Consider the following 18,950-nt stretch of genomic DNA (forward strand, 5'->3'; position numbering starts at 1 on the left):
GATTTTATTTCTCAGATGATCTCTTGGGAAATCACTCACATTTTCATCTATTAAAATCAATGAACAGAAAATCAGAGGGTGTGTTCCTGAGGTGCTCTTGTTGTGAATCAAGCTCTGTTGGGCCTGCTGGATTACAGAATCTCCACTATTATCTCATCTTTACAATTACTTGATACTGCTGCGGGGTAAAAGTCAATGGCAATTTGTTTTCTGTGTGAAATACCACTGCCTCACGTTTTCTTTATTTAACTATACAATGCGGTGTCATGTGTGTAATTTAAAAAGATTACCTTCTAGCTCTTGGTGACAAAATCGGGCTCCGAAGCATTGCTGTTGTCCACGCTATGGAAGTCCCAAATTGAAAAAAATGTGGACTGGGATGCTTCTGGCCATTTCTGGCACAGCAGCCTGCACAATGACTGACAGGCCATGCCTGTGCTGGGAACATGCAGAGTGGGCAGACCATGTAGCCTCTAACAATTTGCGTCGAATCAATCTCCCATTTTGGGTGGCTCAGGTCCAGTTACTGCCCTCTCCTAATCACTCCCAGCTGAACGAGTGCTCAGCAGCATGAGGGATCATCACATACCCCACCCTCAGCCTGCCATTTACATAACCATCCCACTTCCAAGGTGAGGTACTTTTGACTTACTGTCGCTGGTGTGGAGTTAGTGGAAATACTGTGTTCTGTATTATTGGAGGAGTTTTGCTAACTTTTTGGATGTTCAAGGGAGTGGTGTCGGATTTTGGGCAACAGCATGACTTGGGAGTTGAGCACAGGCAGCAGAGAGTGGAAGCAGTGCACAGAGGGAGGAGGAGGTGGGTGGCCCTCAGTAGTACCTCAATTCACCAAGGATCTTTAGGGAGCACTTCTACCTTAATCTCAGCCAGGAGCAATGTTGAGGCACCAAGGAGTTAATCACTGAACTTTACCACTTCCCACAACCTGACACGCAGCCTCACAGCAGCGTGAGCACAGCGCTGTCAGTAGCCATCAAGGTCACAATTGCCCCCAATTTCTACGACATTGGATCATTCCTCGCAGGATCAGGCAACATCAACAATATTTCACAGTTTACTATCCTTCGCTGCATCAAAGGGGTCACAGATGCTCTGTACAGAAGGAGAAGGGACTTCATCATCTTCTCATGGGCCAGACAGAAGCAGAAGGACAGCACACAGATCTGCCAGGATAGCAGGATTCCCAATGGTGCACGATGCAATTGACTACACACATGTGGCTCTGCGGGCTCCACATGTTAACAGGGAAATATTCTGTAAATGCAAGGACTGCCACTCCAGTTGTTGTGTGACCATGACCAGGAAATCCTCTTGGTGAATACCTTCTGCCCTGACAGCAGCCATGATGTCTTTATCCTGAGACAGTTAGTTGTACTTACTATCTTTGGGCCACTATGAAGAACCTGAGGTGGGCTGCTGGGAGACGGGGAATAACCATTAATGACTCCACTCCACTACCCAACCATGCATAAACAGCCACCTATATAATGAGAGCTATGCAGCAACAAGAAACGACATTGCCATCCTGAAGCAACAGTTCTGATGCCTGGACCACTCGGGGGAGCCCTGCAGTACTCATAGAAGCATCTATCCAAGTTCACTGTGGTTTGTTGCACACCCCACAACCTAACTATCGTGAGGGCACAGCCCTTGCCGCCAGGCATATGGAAGCCACCTTGGGAGGCGGAGGAAGAGACGACAAGGAAGAGACATCCAGGACCCATTCAGTCCAGGCAGGCTGTACATGAACAGATAGGGAGTCTCCGGTTCCTCTAAGATCTCATCCCTATATCACAGTTGCTCCACAATTCCCTACTTTTCAATCCGTCTCTCATGCATCCTCTGGCCAAAATCCTGAAATAAAAACCGCCAACAACAAACCATTCTATAACAACTTCATCCAACAGCACTTTCGATACAAAGCTGAACTAGTCATGCTTGCACATACCTTTGTCTGGCCTTGTGCTCCCATGCAGTACTACCCCAGTGGCTACTCCATGGCTAATGGAAGGCTGCTGACTTTCAGGGGGTGGGGTGGGGGGCGGGGGGAGGATGGTTGGAAACTGCAGGTGGCCTTGTGGGACCCCCTCGAGCAGCTCTGGGCCTTTTGGGCCCCACTTCGGACTACTCCATCTTGGCATGGCTGCCAGCAATCTGGGCTGTCTGAGAGACACCAGCAAGGATACTGGCAGAATGACAGTGATGGAAGTCTGACTGTTGTTACTCTGAGGAAGGACGGCAGGTCTGTGATCCAGGGGACCACTGGCACTGTCCTGAGGTGATGCCTCAGCTGGAACAGAGACTGTGTAATGCTGTGACATCTGCAAGCTCCTCTTAGCAATGGTATCCATTGCCATGTTGGCCGCAGCACGAGCCTACATGATAGCAAACATAAATTTCATGATCTCAGTCTTCTGCCTCTGCTGCTGTGGAAGCTGAGACAGTGACTACCAGGCTGCATCACGACTGGGTCCATGAATGCTGTCATGGGGATGGCCATCATTTCCACACTGAAAGAATGGCCTCCAAGCTCTGCATGATGCCCTGTACCACCTTGGAGCCAGACTCCTCCAAGCTCCCTGACAATGAAAGCAGTCTGGCTGACTGTAGCTCACAGAAATGCCCTCTTTGCAGCAAGTAATGGATACTTCCAGCCTTTTAGTGCAGTCTGTGCCATCTGTATTTCCCCAGATTCATGCAACTGAAGCTCCCTGAAAGGAGAGTAAGAAGTGGCAACTTTGAATCCTTCACCTCTATGAGCACTGGGAAAGCTTTTTTTCTATGCTATACATCATTGATTTCTTCTGCATTGCTCAATGTGGCTGATGCCAGGAAATCTGAGTGTAGACTTGCACAGTCCTTTCTTGTAAGTGTATTACGGATACTCTTCTTACTGTGGTCTCTTCGCTATAAATGGTAAATGTCTCAATTAGTAGTTAAGAATCATTTCATGAGTGAATCGAGAACTACTTTCTGCCACATTACAGTTTCAATTTGAGATGCTGTCAGCTGATGACACTACAGTATGATCTCACCTGGCATAAGTCTTGACTGCTGATACAATAATTACTGTGTCTGGCCAAGCAATGTGCATCTTAAACAAACTGATTACCTCGCACATTATTTGGTCCCTCTGGTGAGTTGGCACATGAACTATCCTTTCCCAATGGCTTGACTGATAATGATGATAACTCACTATATGCAGATCCCGTCTCTGTGCTACCCTCTAAAGTTTGTGACAAGGTAGCATCCGAGCTGGTAGCTATGAATGTCACAACGAGTGTCAATGTTTCTTCAGCAGTCAGGTGTCAACATGGTGTCAGTCAGGTGTCATCCTTCCTCATGAGTCTGCATGGGCTGGCCAGACAGCAGTTCTTGGGTACCTGAAAGCATAAAATCAGATAGGGAGGGTTGGGGGTAAAGGGAAGGGTTCAGGTGGAAAGCAAGGGGTTCATGGTCACACCATCTGCAGCTTGCAGATTATGCCAGATAGCAGCATGAGGGAAAGGTGGGATTTGAGAAGGGGCATAAGGCGGGGACATACCGTCACTTGAATGTTCTCGGCAGATGCAATAGCCTCAGTCATAGCCAGCCCCATGACGCGGAGCAAGGTCTTCTCCAGAGGGGTCAAGTGATCCAGGGTGCTGCTCCCTATGGTTATGTTATGGGCCATTTTGTCTTTCAAGAGAGAAGAATGTCAGTGAGTGTATAGTAATATGTTTGGGTGATTGGTGAATATGGAAGCAGCAAGAAGTTGTTATGAGGCTGATAGCATTGATAGGTGTGTCAGGGTGATGTTGAGTATCTGAACGTTGAGCCAAATGTTGATTGCTAGAGATTGCTGTTGGGTGAATGATGGCGCTGTGGTGTTTTGAGCAAAGGTGAGTGGTTGGTGTTGCAGTGGGTAGGAGCTGCCACGTGAAGATACATTCATGGACCTTGACCATCTGCATGCAATCGTTGAATTTCTTCCATCATTGCTGCCAGGTTCCCAGGGACAGACTCCAAGAACTGATGTCCCTAGTGACCTGCTAACATTCCCTTCTCAAGCTGTGCCTTCAGGCCTCAAGCAGAAACATAGCATATCTCCCTCTTACCATCTAATGCAGTAATGCTTCCAGTGCTACAGCAGAAGACATAAGAACCCTCTTCCTTACTTATTGCTCAATTTCCTTTGCATTTGATTCTCTGTTTTCCACAGTTTTTGGCAGCTCTGTACAATGACTGCAGCTCCCCTTAAGAGGGGCAGGCTGGGCACGTATCATGTTAGTCGCACACACTGCTGGGCCCCTGGTTGAGCGTGCTGTGTTCCATGCTGGGCTGCACAATTGGGTAATTTAGATGAGAAGGCAATCCAAGTTCATGTGTTGTCTGTCTCAGTAGGTTTGGGTGTGGGGTGATCCAGCATTGCGCACACTGTTCTTGAAAACGGTCTTGACAAATTTCACCCCTCTTCTTTTTATTGTACACACATTGGAAAAAGTATCAAGCCAAGTGATAAAAACAAAAAACTACTGCGGATGCTGGAAATCCAAAACAAAAACAAAAACAGAATTACCTGGAAAAACTCAGCAGGTCTGGCAGCATCGGTGGAGAAGAGTTGACGTTTCGAGTCCAATGACCCTTCAACAGAACTGAGTGTAGTTAGGAGAGGGATGAAATATAAGCTGGTTTAAGGTGGGGGGGTGGGGTGGGGGGAGAGAAGTTGAGGGTGGGGTGGTTGTAGGGACAAGCAAGCAGTGATAGGAGCAGAGAATCAAAAGATGTCACAGACAAAAGGATCAAAGAGGTGTTGAAGGTGGTGATATTATCTAAGAGAATGTGCTAATTAAGAATGGATGGCAGGACACACAAGGTACAGCTCTAGTGGGGGTGGGGTGGAAAGATTGACAAGGTATTAGTTGTAGATTTAAAAATAATGGAAATAGGTGGGACAAGAAAAATCTATATAAATTATTGAAAAAAACAAAAGGGAGGGTTGGCTTGCTGCAATGTTCCAGTGAAGCCCAACACAAACTGGAGGAACAGCACCTCATCTTCCGACTAGGCACCTTACAGCCTTCCGGGCTGAATATTGAATTCAACAACTTTAGATTTTAAACTCCCTCCCCCCATCCCCACCCCGTTTCTTCCCCCTCCCTTTTGTTTTTTTCAATAATTTCAATAAAAGATTTTTCTTGTCCCACCTATTTCCATTATTTTTAAATCTACAACTAATACCGTGTCAATCTTTCCACCCAACCTCCACTAGAGCTGTACCTTGAGTGTCCTGCCATCCATTCTTAATTAACACATTCTCTTAGATAATATCACCACCTTCAACACCTCTTTGATCCTTTTGTCTGTGACATCTTTTGATTCTCTGCTCCTATCACTGCTTGCTTGTCCCCACAACCACCCCACCCTCAACTTCTCTCCCCCCACCCCACCCCCCACCTTAAACCAGCTTATATTTCACCTTTCTCCTAACTATACTCAGTTCTGTTGAAGGGTCATTGGACTCGAAACGTCAACTCTTCTCTTCTCCACCGATGCTGCCAGACCTGCTGAGTTTTTCCAGGTAATTCTGTTTTTGTTTTTGTATCAAGCCAAGTGCCTAATTGGTTATCAAATTCAAAGCTAGCATGCAAAATGAGTGAATGGGAGAGAGGGAGGCCTTCCCATCATTCTCATGAAGCTAGCTATTCCACTTTGCATTTGCACCTTCCTGTTCAACACATGATAAAGGTGTTGACATCTCCAATTCAATCTTAAAGCTGTTCAACAGGAGATACAAGTTCATTATCTTTAGTGCTGTGGAAGATGCAGGTTGTAAAAGTATTGCTTGTCCAGGGTTAGCCTTGGTCATAGGAAATTTCCACTGGAGCTAATTTTGATAGCTAAAACACAAAGGGTGGAATTTTCCGAGCCCACTGATGGCAGGTGTGATAGGTGACGGGCGTGGAAAATATGGCATGATTAGACTGCAGCAGAGCGACGCTATAATGAGGCTCATGCAGCAACTTGCAACTTGGTGGAGCAGACCATCGGGATGCTGAAGATGCAGTTCCGGTGCCTGGACTGGTCTGGTGGAGCCCTGTAATATAGTCTGCAGAGGGTGTCAGACATTGTCGTCGTCTGCTGCACCCTTTACAACCTGGCGCTGCAAAAGGGAGAGGAGCTGGCTGAGGAGGAGATGGAGGAGCTGCACATCTCCTCTGATGAGGACACCGCCGACGGGGATGAGGATGAGGAGGTCCTCGGTGATGATGATGGGGATGAGGCTCTCACACTGGCTATACAAGGCAGGCGAGCTCAGGAGACCCTCGTAGCTGCCAGATTTGTGGAGGATGATGACGACATGGAATGAGGTGTCCCCATAGATCCTCACATCGCAGTTGTGAACGTTTGACTCCAGTCTGGCTTATGGCAATGCCAATACCCTCTGTGAGAATGCTCCTGTCATAGAGATGCAGTGGATACCCTAATAGTCGTTCGATTGCAGGAGGATCATGACAACATGCGATGAGGACACTCCATAGATCTTCACATAGCCTCTAATAATGTCTGACTCCTGTCTGGCCGAGGGCAGCTCGCTTACGCTCCATGATCAGGGCCATCTCTGAGATGCAGCCATGAAACTTTAGACGCATCTGATGCTGTGTCCGCCTTCAGTACCTCAGCCCTTCAGGAGTCACTGGTTGCAGATGCTGGTGTGATGGGGGTCAGCCCCACCTTAGAAGGTGCTGAGAGCACACAGAGTATGAAAGAACTCTGTGGCGCCTGCCCACTACATTCTGGCAGCAATGACCAGCACTGTGGTCTGAAGGTTGCACAGAGCACAGGGAAGAGGCCCTGAACTGAGATACTTGCCTTTTATCTTGTGCAAAAAGGTTTCACATCTGAATGACAAGAACACTGCTCATCAGAACAAGGAGCCACAGACAGGGTGACATTCTTCGGAGTTTATTGACAATAGTGAACAGTATGTACAAGTGATCAACGCCTGTGCCCAGGCTGTGCAACTACTTTTACCTAGCTTTCCTAACCCTGCCGCTACATCTTGGTGCTCCCTGGACATCCACAGCGGAGGTGGAGGCAGCCTGCTGACTGTGACACCCTGTCTGTGATGACTTTGATGGGCGTCCTCTGGAGGGCCCGGCCTGCTTTCTGGGTCCTGCAGTGTGGCAGTGGCACCGACACCCTCCTCGGCCTGTGTAGCTAGAGCTGCGGAGGTCACAGGAAGATGGGATTCGGATGGGCCGGTCACTCCCAGAGTCACCTGGATGGATGGCCCCAGAGCGTGCACCTGTTGATCTTCCTTCTTATGGGTGCCCGAGGGCCCCTTGCTGACTCCGTGAGTGGAAGGGTTAGTGGAGTGAGATCGAGCTGCCCAGCACCCCTCCCGCGTACACACTGTTGGAGGCCAACTATGGCATCAGCGATGGAGTTAAGCCCACGCAACAGTGCAGGAGTTATGTCCTGGACCAAGGTCCCCATGGCAGCTGCCATCCTGCCAGTGTTGACCTTGGTGCGTTGCAATGCCGGTGCTATCACCTCAGCCTGAAGACAGTCAGACTCCTCCATCGTGCCTTGCAATCTGAGGAGTGCAGCAGACATCCCTTCCTGTTGTTCCCTAGCTTGGCTTTGCAGCTTCAGCAACTGTGACATGACCAAGTCCAGAGGCTCATCATCTGATTTGTACTCAGCAACGTTCTGGCCTCCAGTAGTCCTCCGAGTGCCGGGGATATGGGAAGTCCCTGCCTCCGCCTGCTGTGCATCAGAAAGTGCGATGTGCACACCAGATTGTGATCCTGAGGCTACTCTAAAGCTAGGTCCCACCGAGGTGTGTGTTTCTGCGCTGGTGGAGGGTTTGGGTGAGCGCTGTGACGGGACTTCAGGGAGGGTGCCTTCAGGTTCCTCTTCAGAGGTTTCTTTGGGGCTTGATTGGAGGCCATGGGTCGTGGGCTCTGTCAGCTGTTTGGCAGATGTGCCTGCGGAAGCAAGGGGAGATAAATAGTGCCTGTGAAAGAGGACACATCACTCACAGCATGGTTGTCTGATGGATGTTGCACTGCTGGATCCTCACTTGGTAGAGCAGCGCCGACCTCACCATCAGCACAGGACCGGTCCCGGTCATCGCCGGCCAGCTGGATGGCTGTTTTCGAATTCTGTCAGAAGTTTGATCACCGGCATCCCTCCACCTGTCTGCGACCTTTCCCTCCTGTTGTGAGCCAGTTTGTCCTGCATGGATAGAGATGGGGATGATGTTATCAGGACACCTGCTGGGCCAGATGATAAATATGCCTGGCCTGTGTGGGTGGTGTGTTGTCCCATGGCTGGGATGAGGATAATGTTGGTGTGTGACTGAGTGAATGGTGATGTCCCTTGCATTGGCAACGAGTAAGGGCCCTGTGGATGTGTGATGGGTTTATGAGTGAGAGTGTTGCAGGTGATGAAAAAAGTAACTTATCCTGGTGGAACAGAGATCATCATTCGTTCCTTTGCGGCACTGGATGGCTATCCTCCTCTGCAGGGCGTTTGCACTGACCACCACCGCCCAAGCCAGGTTGGTGACTTTGCTGCCCATCCTGTGGCTGCAGCAGGGGTAGAGCACATCCTGGCGGGCCTCCATGGCATCCAGTAGTCGCTCGAGGGACCCGTCAAAGTGGGGGAGGGGGCTGCAGACTTTTTTCCTTTGCTGGCCATGTCTCCTGGGCAGTGATGGTGAGGTGGTAGCGATGAGCACTTTACTGGCAGCTGCCTTTTAAAGATGGCAGCCGGCGTGGTGCAACAGCAGGGTGATGGCAGGTAGGCAAATGAGATCCCGCCCACCATGGAAACATGGTGTTTCGCGGGAGTGCATAAATAACGAGGTGGGCTCAGGACATTACGACGTGAAAACCCACCATTTTCTTCGGCGGGTGGGACTCCATTTTACCTGCCCGCTACCACACTTAGTGCAATTCTGGGAAAATTACGCCAGTTTTCTCTAAAAATAAGATTTGAGGGGCACTTCAGGTTTTCTCAGAATACCTAATCTGTTTACAGCAAAAAAGCAGTCTTCATACTGCATTCAGCCTGCATCTGATTTTATTCTTAAGCATGCAGTGAATGAAACTACATACCACAGGACTAGCAATGACTCATTTCTTACAATATACCAGAAACTATGCGGTATCCCCACCACCTTTTCCTGTCCACTCTAAAAAGTGGTAAATGTTCTGCTATCATACTGTCATATTCAGGCTAAAACTAATTAAAGGCATTTATTTACAAGAAAAATGATGCAGAGTAGCCAGAAACAGCAAACTATAAATGGTGCAAATGCTTTGAAAATAAAGATGGATCATCCATAGAAGTTCAGTACATATTTAAGAAATTCCTTCAAATTTGATCATTTGCCTATCTTAGGTTTCCCACTGTGAAGTGTATGCAAGGGCACTTCAATTCCTATGTTGGTCCCCAGATTCCAAACATAAATATTAAAACCAAATTCTGAATTTGAACACTGAAGAAAGAAAATTGAAAAATGTCTTAAATTTACACCCCAAACTAGAGATTAAAGAATCGATTAATTAACTTCAAAGACATAGTGGTGCATCTTTTGCATAGACTCACTGGAGATGTTGCACACAACAACTTGTCCAAGCCTTGCATATCTATTAAAGCTTTGATCATGTATAATCTGATCAGGGCAAAATATCTGCATCCTCGCTAATCTACTGATGAAAGAACCTGTTGGTGTCTTTTAGCTCTGGCTCTCATTTGAGGAAAGTCACCGTACATTTCAGCTTACTTCAAAAGCAATATCAAAAGAAAGATAGAAAGTATCCTGGTTAATGGGATGGAAGCTCTGCTTTTGCCAGTGATTTATTATCCTTTAAAAGGAAGATGCGGTTGGGAGCCCCATCAATGTGTGGGCAGATTGAAGAATTCCACAGTATTGTTCCAGTCACCAGAGATTTTGGATGTGGAAATAAAAATCTATTTTCATAGCTGTATACTACAATACGAGGTTGATTCAATATTGGTATCCAGTTACTAGTACCATATATTCCTACATACGTACAGCACAGAGAGGTTTTTTGTTATGCTCTTCATGGTGACCATTGACAGTGTTGGTGAATCAGCGGTTTTCCACATGCAATACAGGTTAGATATAAGGCAAACGCTGTCTCTACTCTGTCCAAATAAAGTGCCTTTATCATTTTCAGAAGTACCTCTACTGCATTTGGATTAGAATTTCCATTTTATCCAAGGTAAACCCGAATAATAATGAGTGACAGTGTCAACATGTCAATTGGTGCTGTATAAATTTATGCAGTGAGCTCATGTACACAAGGCACTTATTTCACTTAACACCTGTAGAGATCAGCAGAGTGGAGTTTCATTTCAAACCTAGGTTCCAGGTAGCAAAGTGTGTTCCAGCCCACTTGCTATCCACCCCTAGTTTAGTACACCTTCTGTTATAGCAGCCAATCTAATTTACTGTTCTATTCAGTTTGTCAATAGTCAAAGGAATATCTTTATATAAAGGTACACAGAACTTATACAAAGATTTGCACAAATACATATAAAAGGCAATAAAACAAAAGAACCTCAACATTAACGACCCAGATTTTGCGGTCAGCGGCGAAGCAACAGTGTGTGCTACTGACCTCCTAGCAAGTTCCCCACAAAGGTCCAGCGATCTCTGTGGCGTGAACTTCTCCTTTCCTGACATCAGTTTGAATCTAGCACCAAATAAATGGATCTCCAGGTATCTGGAAGTGATGTCATCAAGCAGGCTAAGCAGCATTCTCATGGACAGCAAACCAGGAAGTTGATTTTTTTTTCACCTTTTAATTAAGCAATTAAAAGTAAACAGAATAAATGATTATATGGCTTAAGAGGGCTGAAAATATAGCATAACCACTTTTAAAATGTGTAAATTATCATAATGGAGAAATTTGACATTACACAAATAGTAAATTAGTTTTTCAGGACCAGTGAGGCTATTCAGCAGTAATTATGAGCATGGTATGCCAATGAAAACCCAGTTACGGATCATGCAACAAGCTGTAACTTTTTCCAAGAGTTTTACAGGGGGATGAATAGGCTAAAAGGACATTTTTTTACCTCAGTTTAGTGATTCCCACTCAATTGCAGTCTGGGAGGACTTCAACAACACACCCTACAGAAAGCATACAATAACTGACAAATTTCTGGATTTCTGCTTTTAACTTTGCAAATATAGTCTCCTGAAGTTGTCAGCTGAGTTTCATCACTAATTCTAATGCATTTTAGGTCAAGGGCAAATGGAGTTGAGATACAGATAAGCACAATCTAAATGAGCGCAAAAACAGGCTCAAGGGAATGAATGGCCTACTCCTATTTCTATGTTCCTAACATTTACTTTGATACCAGGCATCTAAGCAATGACGACTGGCTGCAATCAGCCAGATTTGTAGTAGATAAAGGCAATGTTCAGTTTTCACAAAATGTGCATATAAAACTTTATCTTTGTTAAACATACATGACTCAGGTTTAAATTTAGAAATTCTAGAGAAAAAGCAGTGATCTAATTTTAATCTAGGTATTTTCTTCCCTTGTATAAGCCTGGTCTCTGGGGCTATAGGGTAGCGTTTCAAATCTTACTCCACTTTAGAACATATTACCTAGGCTAATATTCCAGTCTTAAAAGTCACAGCTGCACCCATATCAAATTTCCACAAGTGATCAAACATCCGTTGTAGAAAATTCAATTAAAATTTTGCACATTAGACAGAATTTAGAATGAGAGTACACAAGCATACATCATGGGTAGTCAAAGAATAGGTTTAATAAAAATAATTAAACTTCCATTTGCTCTATAGAACTTCATAGAAAGTAATTCAATAAATTACAAATGACTTTTAAGACTGCAATTATGTTAAATAATCCAGTGGCCAGAAGTGGGATTGAACTAAAAACATGTGCTCAACTGAGAAGCAGATATTTGAGGCATTGAGGAGGACCAATGCTAGTCACAGGGCACAAATTGAACTTAATTGGCTTACTGAACCTCTCTCCTGACTCGTTTCTTTTATTCTTTCATGGGATGTGGACGGCGCTGGTTAGGCCAGCGGTTATTGCCCATCCCCAATTGCGTTTGTTCAAAGGACATTTAAGAGTCAACCACATTGCTGTGGATCTGGAGTCACATGTAGGCCAGTCTAGGTAAGGAAAACAGATTTCCTTCCCCAAAAGGGCATTAATGACCCAGATGGGCTTTTACAACAATCGACAATGGTTTCATGGTTGTCATTAGACTTTTAATTCCAGATTTTTATTGAGTTCATTTGCAGTGGTGGGATTCGAATCTGGGTACCAGAGCATTACCCTGGGTCTCTGGATTACCAGTCCAGTGACAATACCACTACGCCACTGCCTCCTAACAATAATATACACTGGATGCATCCAGAAATGGATACTAATTAGATTTTCACACCCAGGGAGGCCAAAACAATGGCTAGTGTGGTAAAATAAAAATTCACATTAATGGAAGTGGGCATTCTTTCAAGGGTGGGGTAAAGGAATACGGTTGGCAAAATGGTATGGGGTTTAAGCCTTCATCTAATACTTAATTTTTGATTGTGATTATATAACAGAAGCAATGCGTCAAAGAGTATTTCATTTTACAACTTAAACACCAAAACATCACATTAAACTGTAATACATTATGGGAAAATAACTCCACTGACCAAAAATGGGCAAATACAATTTCAGAAATGTTTATCTTACCACACTACTATGAACGTGACTGATGGTTTTGACAATCTCGTGAAGCTATTGTGCAAAGGGCTTGTAAAATGAAAAGCCCCACTGCATAAACTACAGCACACAATTTTAAAGACACAGGCATCCCTAGGATACTTCCTGTGCTGCAATTACCTGATTACCCATGGTATGTATAAGATAGAAAATGAATCACACGTTTTCATTCAATTGTATAAAATTCTGATCAGTGCTTTAAATTGCAGTAATGTCACTGCATCATACAGCTCATTGTACTCTGTCTTTAGGTCTTTATCCCCAGTATGACTCTGCAGTGCATTTCACAGCTGCACCCATATCAAATTTCCACAAGTGATCAAACATCCGTTGTAGAAAATTCAATTAAAATTTTGCACATTAGACAGAATTTAGAATGAGAGTACACAAGCATACATCATGGGTAGTCAAAGAATAGGTTTAATAAAAATAATTAAACTTCCATTTGCTCTATAGAACTTCATAGAAAGTAATTCAATAAATTACAAATGACTTTTAAGACTCGTTGTACTACAGAAAGCCAATTCAGACTACACAGAATACAACCTGCAAGTACTGCAATTGTTCAAAATAAAAACACACTTAATCATCAAGCCTCCAGCAACATAATTAAATACATGGTCAGAGCAGCTACCAAAGTTTGACTTACAATAACTACAAATACACATATTCAATTTACCAACTCATCAGTGATCCTGTTAATGGCAGCATGTATTAGTGTAATTCTTTTGTGTGTTTGCTTGTGTTGACTAACGCGACATTGGTGCATTGCATCAGCCACTGATTGTTACACATTGTTGTCTCCTGTAGTTTTACTTCTGTAGACTTTTTTTTTTTAAATATTAAAAAAGCAGGACCAAAGTCATACCATCCAAACACAATTATTGAGAGTCAGTAAAAACAAAGGAAACAGTTATTAAATCTAACCTGGAGGCAAAAGGAGACAATGTGACATTTTACATACATGTTTGAAAGCTGTGGTCTGTCAGATCTCACCATTGTAAGAGTATAATGACAAAAATACTTTAGTTAATTACTAGACTTCAGGGAAACAAACGTTTATATACAGTAATGCTTCATTTCAGACAGAAGGAGCAATTCGGTATATAAAGAAACCAGCACATTATAATTTAGTTTAATGCTGCCTGTGTTTAGCACTACAAAATTACTGTAAAAAATATTTAAAGTATTCACTTAGTTTGCATACTTTTTAAAGCTGTGGTATCCTTTTAGGTGGCATCTACAAACTGCGTTTGAAAAATCCAAATACCATCCTACACATATTCCAGTCTTCAAAATATCATTCATTGTTGACTTGAATATTAAAATTAGTACTGTAATTACTTGGAGGTTGCAACTGTTTTCAAAGTGATTCTTGCATCTGTCGGATCAAAAAATGCTCAAATGCAGTGGATCGAATATATGTTTTTGTCAAAAATGTTAAAACTTTCCCTGTTTAGAATAATGGAATTTTGTTGGGTGTATAACAATGCCAATTTTCTAGCAGAAATACTTGCAACACAACCAAACCTTGCCAAATTTTCAGTGAAATATAATAGATAATATTTATCTGTTAAATTCTGTACAGATTAAGGATCAAGCTCGTCAAGTAACCCAGAAGAACAAATTCCAAATTAATTTATTTCTGTGCTGTTTCATTTGTCCCTCTTTCATGTATTTAAAAAATATTCAGTTTATATCTATACACTGCACAGCAAAATTGGGCATTGTACTTTGTTTTTGGTGTGTATGGAATTGGTCTATGAAAACAAGCAAAAAGTGGGATACAACAGCTTTAAAAAAATGACTGCATATTAAACCTCTCTTTGTAAACTGTTGTCTCTAAATACATTTCTAACTGTGAAATCAATATAAATTCTCAATACTGCAAATAGCATTAATTGCCTTTGCTTCTAGCGTGTGGGTACTTGTGCATGTAACACTGCTTTGCAATAATTTAACACCAGCTTTTGATGATGATTTTTCCAGTCTAATTACTGACAGCGGAGAGGAATACCTTGTATTAAATTAAAATTACTGTGCATTTACGTTATGTTAGTGTAACAAACAGAAATATACAGTCAATTCACAAGTAAGATAATTCTGCAATGCATCCAGTCAATAGTGCTCTATTCTGTTAGTACCTGATGAGCTTCTTATATCGGGAGACTTCTGTTTAATTCTCAAATTCAGTACTGAATGCCCAACGTAAAACTGCTGTTCAGCATTGATTGGTATGACGCTGGTAGGTAATAGTTGCTGGGGACCTAAATTTAAATTGGATCAGCACTGTACCCACAGCCCTTTCCAAATAGAGGTTGGCATGGTTCCTATGGAAAGATGATAATGCGTGCCAAACAATATTTCACTGCAGCGGAAACAATTATATTTTCCAATGCAGCGAACTCACACACTGCTCTGCAGTGATAATAAACACTGAAAACTGTAGAATAAAATGCATCACTCCCTCTTCTAATTGTATACTTTTATTTAATCAATTCCTATAGTGATTTTTGGCAGGAATGCATTGTGTATTTTAATTTACTGAATAGCTCCTTATGTATTCACAAAGAAGAAGCTAGATAATGTAAATCAGATTCAAAGTATCCTTTCTGGATACTATTCCTATTTCTGCTGCCTATGTTGAGACACCAACTAATCATTCCCATGAAATGAATGACCAGGCAGAATATACTGCACATATCAATCTGACTTCCCATGACACCTTGCCCCTTTTAATCGCTTGCAGAGAAAGAACACATGCAAGGTGAAAGCACTCACTACAATCAGCTACGTAATGTAATAAATGAGACATCTTGCAAACTGCGAACAAAGCGAATATTATAGAAACTACTTCTGTAAACCTTCTAAACTAGCACAGCTGAGGTAATAAATAAATAGCCAGTTTTATGGCTGATTGGGAAAAAAAAATCTTCCAAATAACTCAGAAGTGTACCTGAATTTTAAAACTGACAGTGCATCACAACACTTTAGCAATAAAATGCAAACTTCCATTTCGACTGTTGCCATGTTGCATTATCAAGATGTATATTCTACAGTTTTAATGACATTCATTAGCTGCCAGGGTTATTGCTGTGTCTCCTGCAGTTTGATCTGAGTACTGAAATGAGTGTCAAGGAGTTTGTGGATTTATATACAGTAAGTTAATATGATATGCATAAAGGTATTCTCATTTTCCCTAGTTCACACCAAATATATTAAATATACGGCTCTCATGGTGCATATTTCTTTTATTAAAATTAATCCCCTAAAAAAATTAACAACTAGCACTGTGATGCTTCAGTATTTGTTACAACTGATAGCACACATGGATTTTGTTAGCCTCCCAAAACAACTTTACATGCAAGGTACCATTAAATACTTTGTACCTTTAAACAGATACTGAAATTCTTTCAGTTAATCACAGATGAGTATTTTTTCCAAATCATCACTGGGCTATTTACAAATGAACCATTTATACTACCAATAAAGCTGTTCCAGTGTAAGATTAAATATATTATTTCAGGTTCAGTCTTCTTCACTGGAATCTGAATCATCTGGTTGAGTTGTGTCTTCACTCGTGGACAACGATGCTGCTTTCTCAGATGCATCGTCTCCACTGTTTTCATGTGAAGAATTCTGTTCTGTTCTCTCGTGATGTTCTGCTATCTCCTTTGTAGGCTTGGGCATGGTTACATTTGTATTCCTATTAGTCTGTACATCAAAGATATTAGTCTGAGGGAAACCTGGGATAGGTATGTTAAGGCCTGGAGAAAGTAGAATGCCTGGATAAAGCATACTGGACAACAACAGTGGATTAATAGCCAAAGGACTGCTGGATGTTGCTGAGGCAGAAGCACTTGTGGTTGGCGTAAGCTTCTTAGGAGAAGATGTAGCAGAACTTGACACAGAGATTTCACTACAAACATCCATATTTTGTTTCTCTGTCCTTTCATTTGTCCCATCTGTTGGCTTGAAGGAATCTATAGTGCTATTTCCCTTTCTATCCTTGGGACCAGTCTCTGAAGGTTTATTCAGTAATTCTCCCATACCAAATATATTTGGTAACCCTGCCATACTAGAATGCATCATAGGAAACATTGACGCCAGGGATTTAGCATCTCCTCCTGCAGATGGAATGCCAGCAGGGAATCCCATTAATCCAGCTGTCAGTTGTAAAGATTGTAAATTCTGGAGATTCTGCTGCAAGCTTTGGAGGCTGTTTAAGTCCATCCCAGCTAGAAGGCCATTGGCGACTAAGGGATTAACAGTCATGGCTGCAGCAGCCGCAGCAGCAGCTTTGGTGAGCTCACTTTTTGGGCGTCTGCCTCTTCGACTAACCTCCTCGCGCACAACAGGTCCTGTGAGAATGCGGTCAAACATGTTTTCTGGTAAATATCCCTAGGAAAGATAAATCAGCTGTGTTAAATGTTTTGCCACATTTATATGCAATATATAACAAGCCAAAATGGTAGTGTTAAATCACCTTTTTACCTTTCCTTCTATTCTGATTAATATTCTTCCCTGCTCTCTGAAGGCACTGATTCCTTGCGGCACATGGTTCTACAGGTATCAGACACCCTCATGAGCCTGGATTAAATTGCCATTCTTCTTTTATAAAGTCTACGCCAGTGAGTGCCAGACAATACAACCACAGGAAATGTCACATACCGTGCACATGTTTTCCATCAAGAATTACTATTATAGGTCAGAAGTGAGATCTCACCTCCGTAACTCTAGGAGCACCGAGTTTAATCCAGATCACTAAATTCATCACTGAACTAGAAACTAAAGCTAGGACTATCCAGTTGACGGATAAGCTACATTCTACTTGAAGTGGCTGAGGCCCACTAGAACACTTCTTTGAATGCTGCCCAATTTCAATATACAAATAAGTAGATCAAATGAGGATATCACCAATACATAGAGAAGTTAGAATACAGAAACAGGCTATTTGGTCCAATCTGTTCATCTCAGATTTAACGCCCATGCAATCATAGTTCTAATCACATTTACCCACTCTGTTCTCATATTCATTCGGCTATTATCGTTCAGGCAACAAACTAATATAATCTAATCTTGAATGTCAATAGTTTCTACCTCAAAGGAGATGGTGGCATACTGGTAATGTCACTGGACTGCTAATCCAGAGACCCCCCAGGTGAATTGCTTTGGGAACATGGGTTCAAGTCCCACTATGGCAGCTGATGGAATTTAAATTCAATTAGTAAAATATCTGAAATTGAAAGCTAGTCTCAGTTATAGTGACCATGAAACTATCATTGATTGTTGTAAAAACCCATCTGGTTCACTAATGCCCTTTAGGGAAGAAAATCTGCCATCCGTACCTGGTCTGGCCTACATGTGACTCCAGACCCTCAGCAATGTGGTTGATTCTTAACTGCCCTCTGAAATGGCCTAGTAAGCCACTCAGTTCAAACGCAATTAGGGGTGGGCAACAAATGCTGGCCACATCTCATGAAAGAATAAATAATAAAAAACCCTAACCCAGGAAGTGAAATCCAAAGCCTTACAACGCTGAATCAAGAAGTTTCTCTAGCCCTCCATTCTAAATTTCTTGTATTGAATATTGTACCTATGGCCCCTCATTCTTGACTCCAGTCTATGTTTTCACCAACCCCGTTCCATCCTTCATAACTTTGAATACTTTTAATTTATTATCCAGACTAATTATTAATTTATTATCAGCACTGTAATGGAAAAAAGATTAAATCTTTCAAATCTTTCTTTATTTTTGCGTTTATTCCTGACAGAGAAGTATTGTACTGAATCTGTGTTGTGACTAAATAAAAGATGGTATTAATAAACTTGTAGAGTGGGCACGTAATTGGAAAATTAATTTCAAATATAGACAAATGTGAGGTGCTGCATTTTGATAGGATGAATTAGGAGGCCACATGCTATTTGGGCAATAAAACTGATGGGGGTAAAAGAGCAAAAGTACAGATACATTAATCACTAAAAGAAGCGAAGCAGATTAATTGGGCCATTAAATAAAGTAAACCACTGGAGCTCATTTCTAGAGGGATAGTGTTAAAAAGCAGTGAAATTATGTTACGCTTCTATAGACTACACTTGGGGTGCTGCGCACATTTCATATTACAAAAATGAGAGAGGCACTGAATAAGGTTCAA

General features: G+C 42.7%; 1 protein-coding gene across 2 annotated transcripts in view; it reads right to left on the minus strand.

The window, feature by feature from the left end:
• Window positions 1-13,197: 13,197 nt before the first annotated feature.
• chd9 (chromodomain helicase DNA binding protein 9) overlaps window positions 13,198-18,950 on the minus strand; it is a 252,942-nt gene continuing 247,189 nt past the window's right edge. For both annotated transcript variants that reach the window (XM_078544287.1, XM_078544288.1), the window contains one exon: window positions 13,198-17,196. In XM_078544287.1, coding sequence (XP_078400413.1) covers window positions 16,324-17,196 — 873 coding nt within the window. In that variant the 3' untranslated portion in view covers window positions 13,198-16,323. The remainder of the gene's footprint in view (window positions 17,197-18,950) is intronic.

Source organism: Cetorhinus maximus, chromosome 6 (assembly GCF_964194155.1).
Source record: "Cetorhinus maximus chromosome 6, sCetMax3.hap1.1, whole genome shotgun sequence".
In the NCBI taxonomy this organism is placed as follows: Eukaryota; Metazoa; Chordata; class Chondrichthyes; order Lamniformes; family Cetorhinidae; genus Cetorhinus; species Cetorhinus maximus.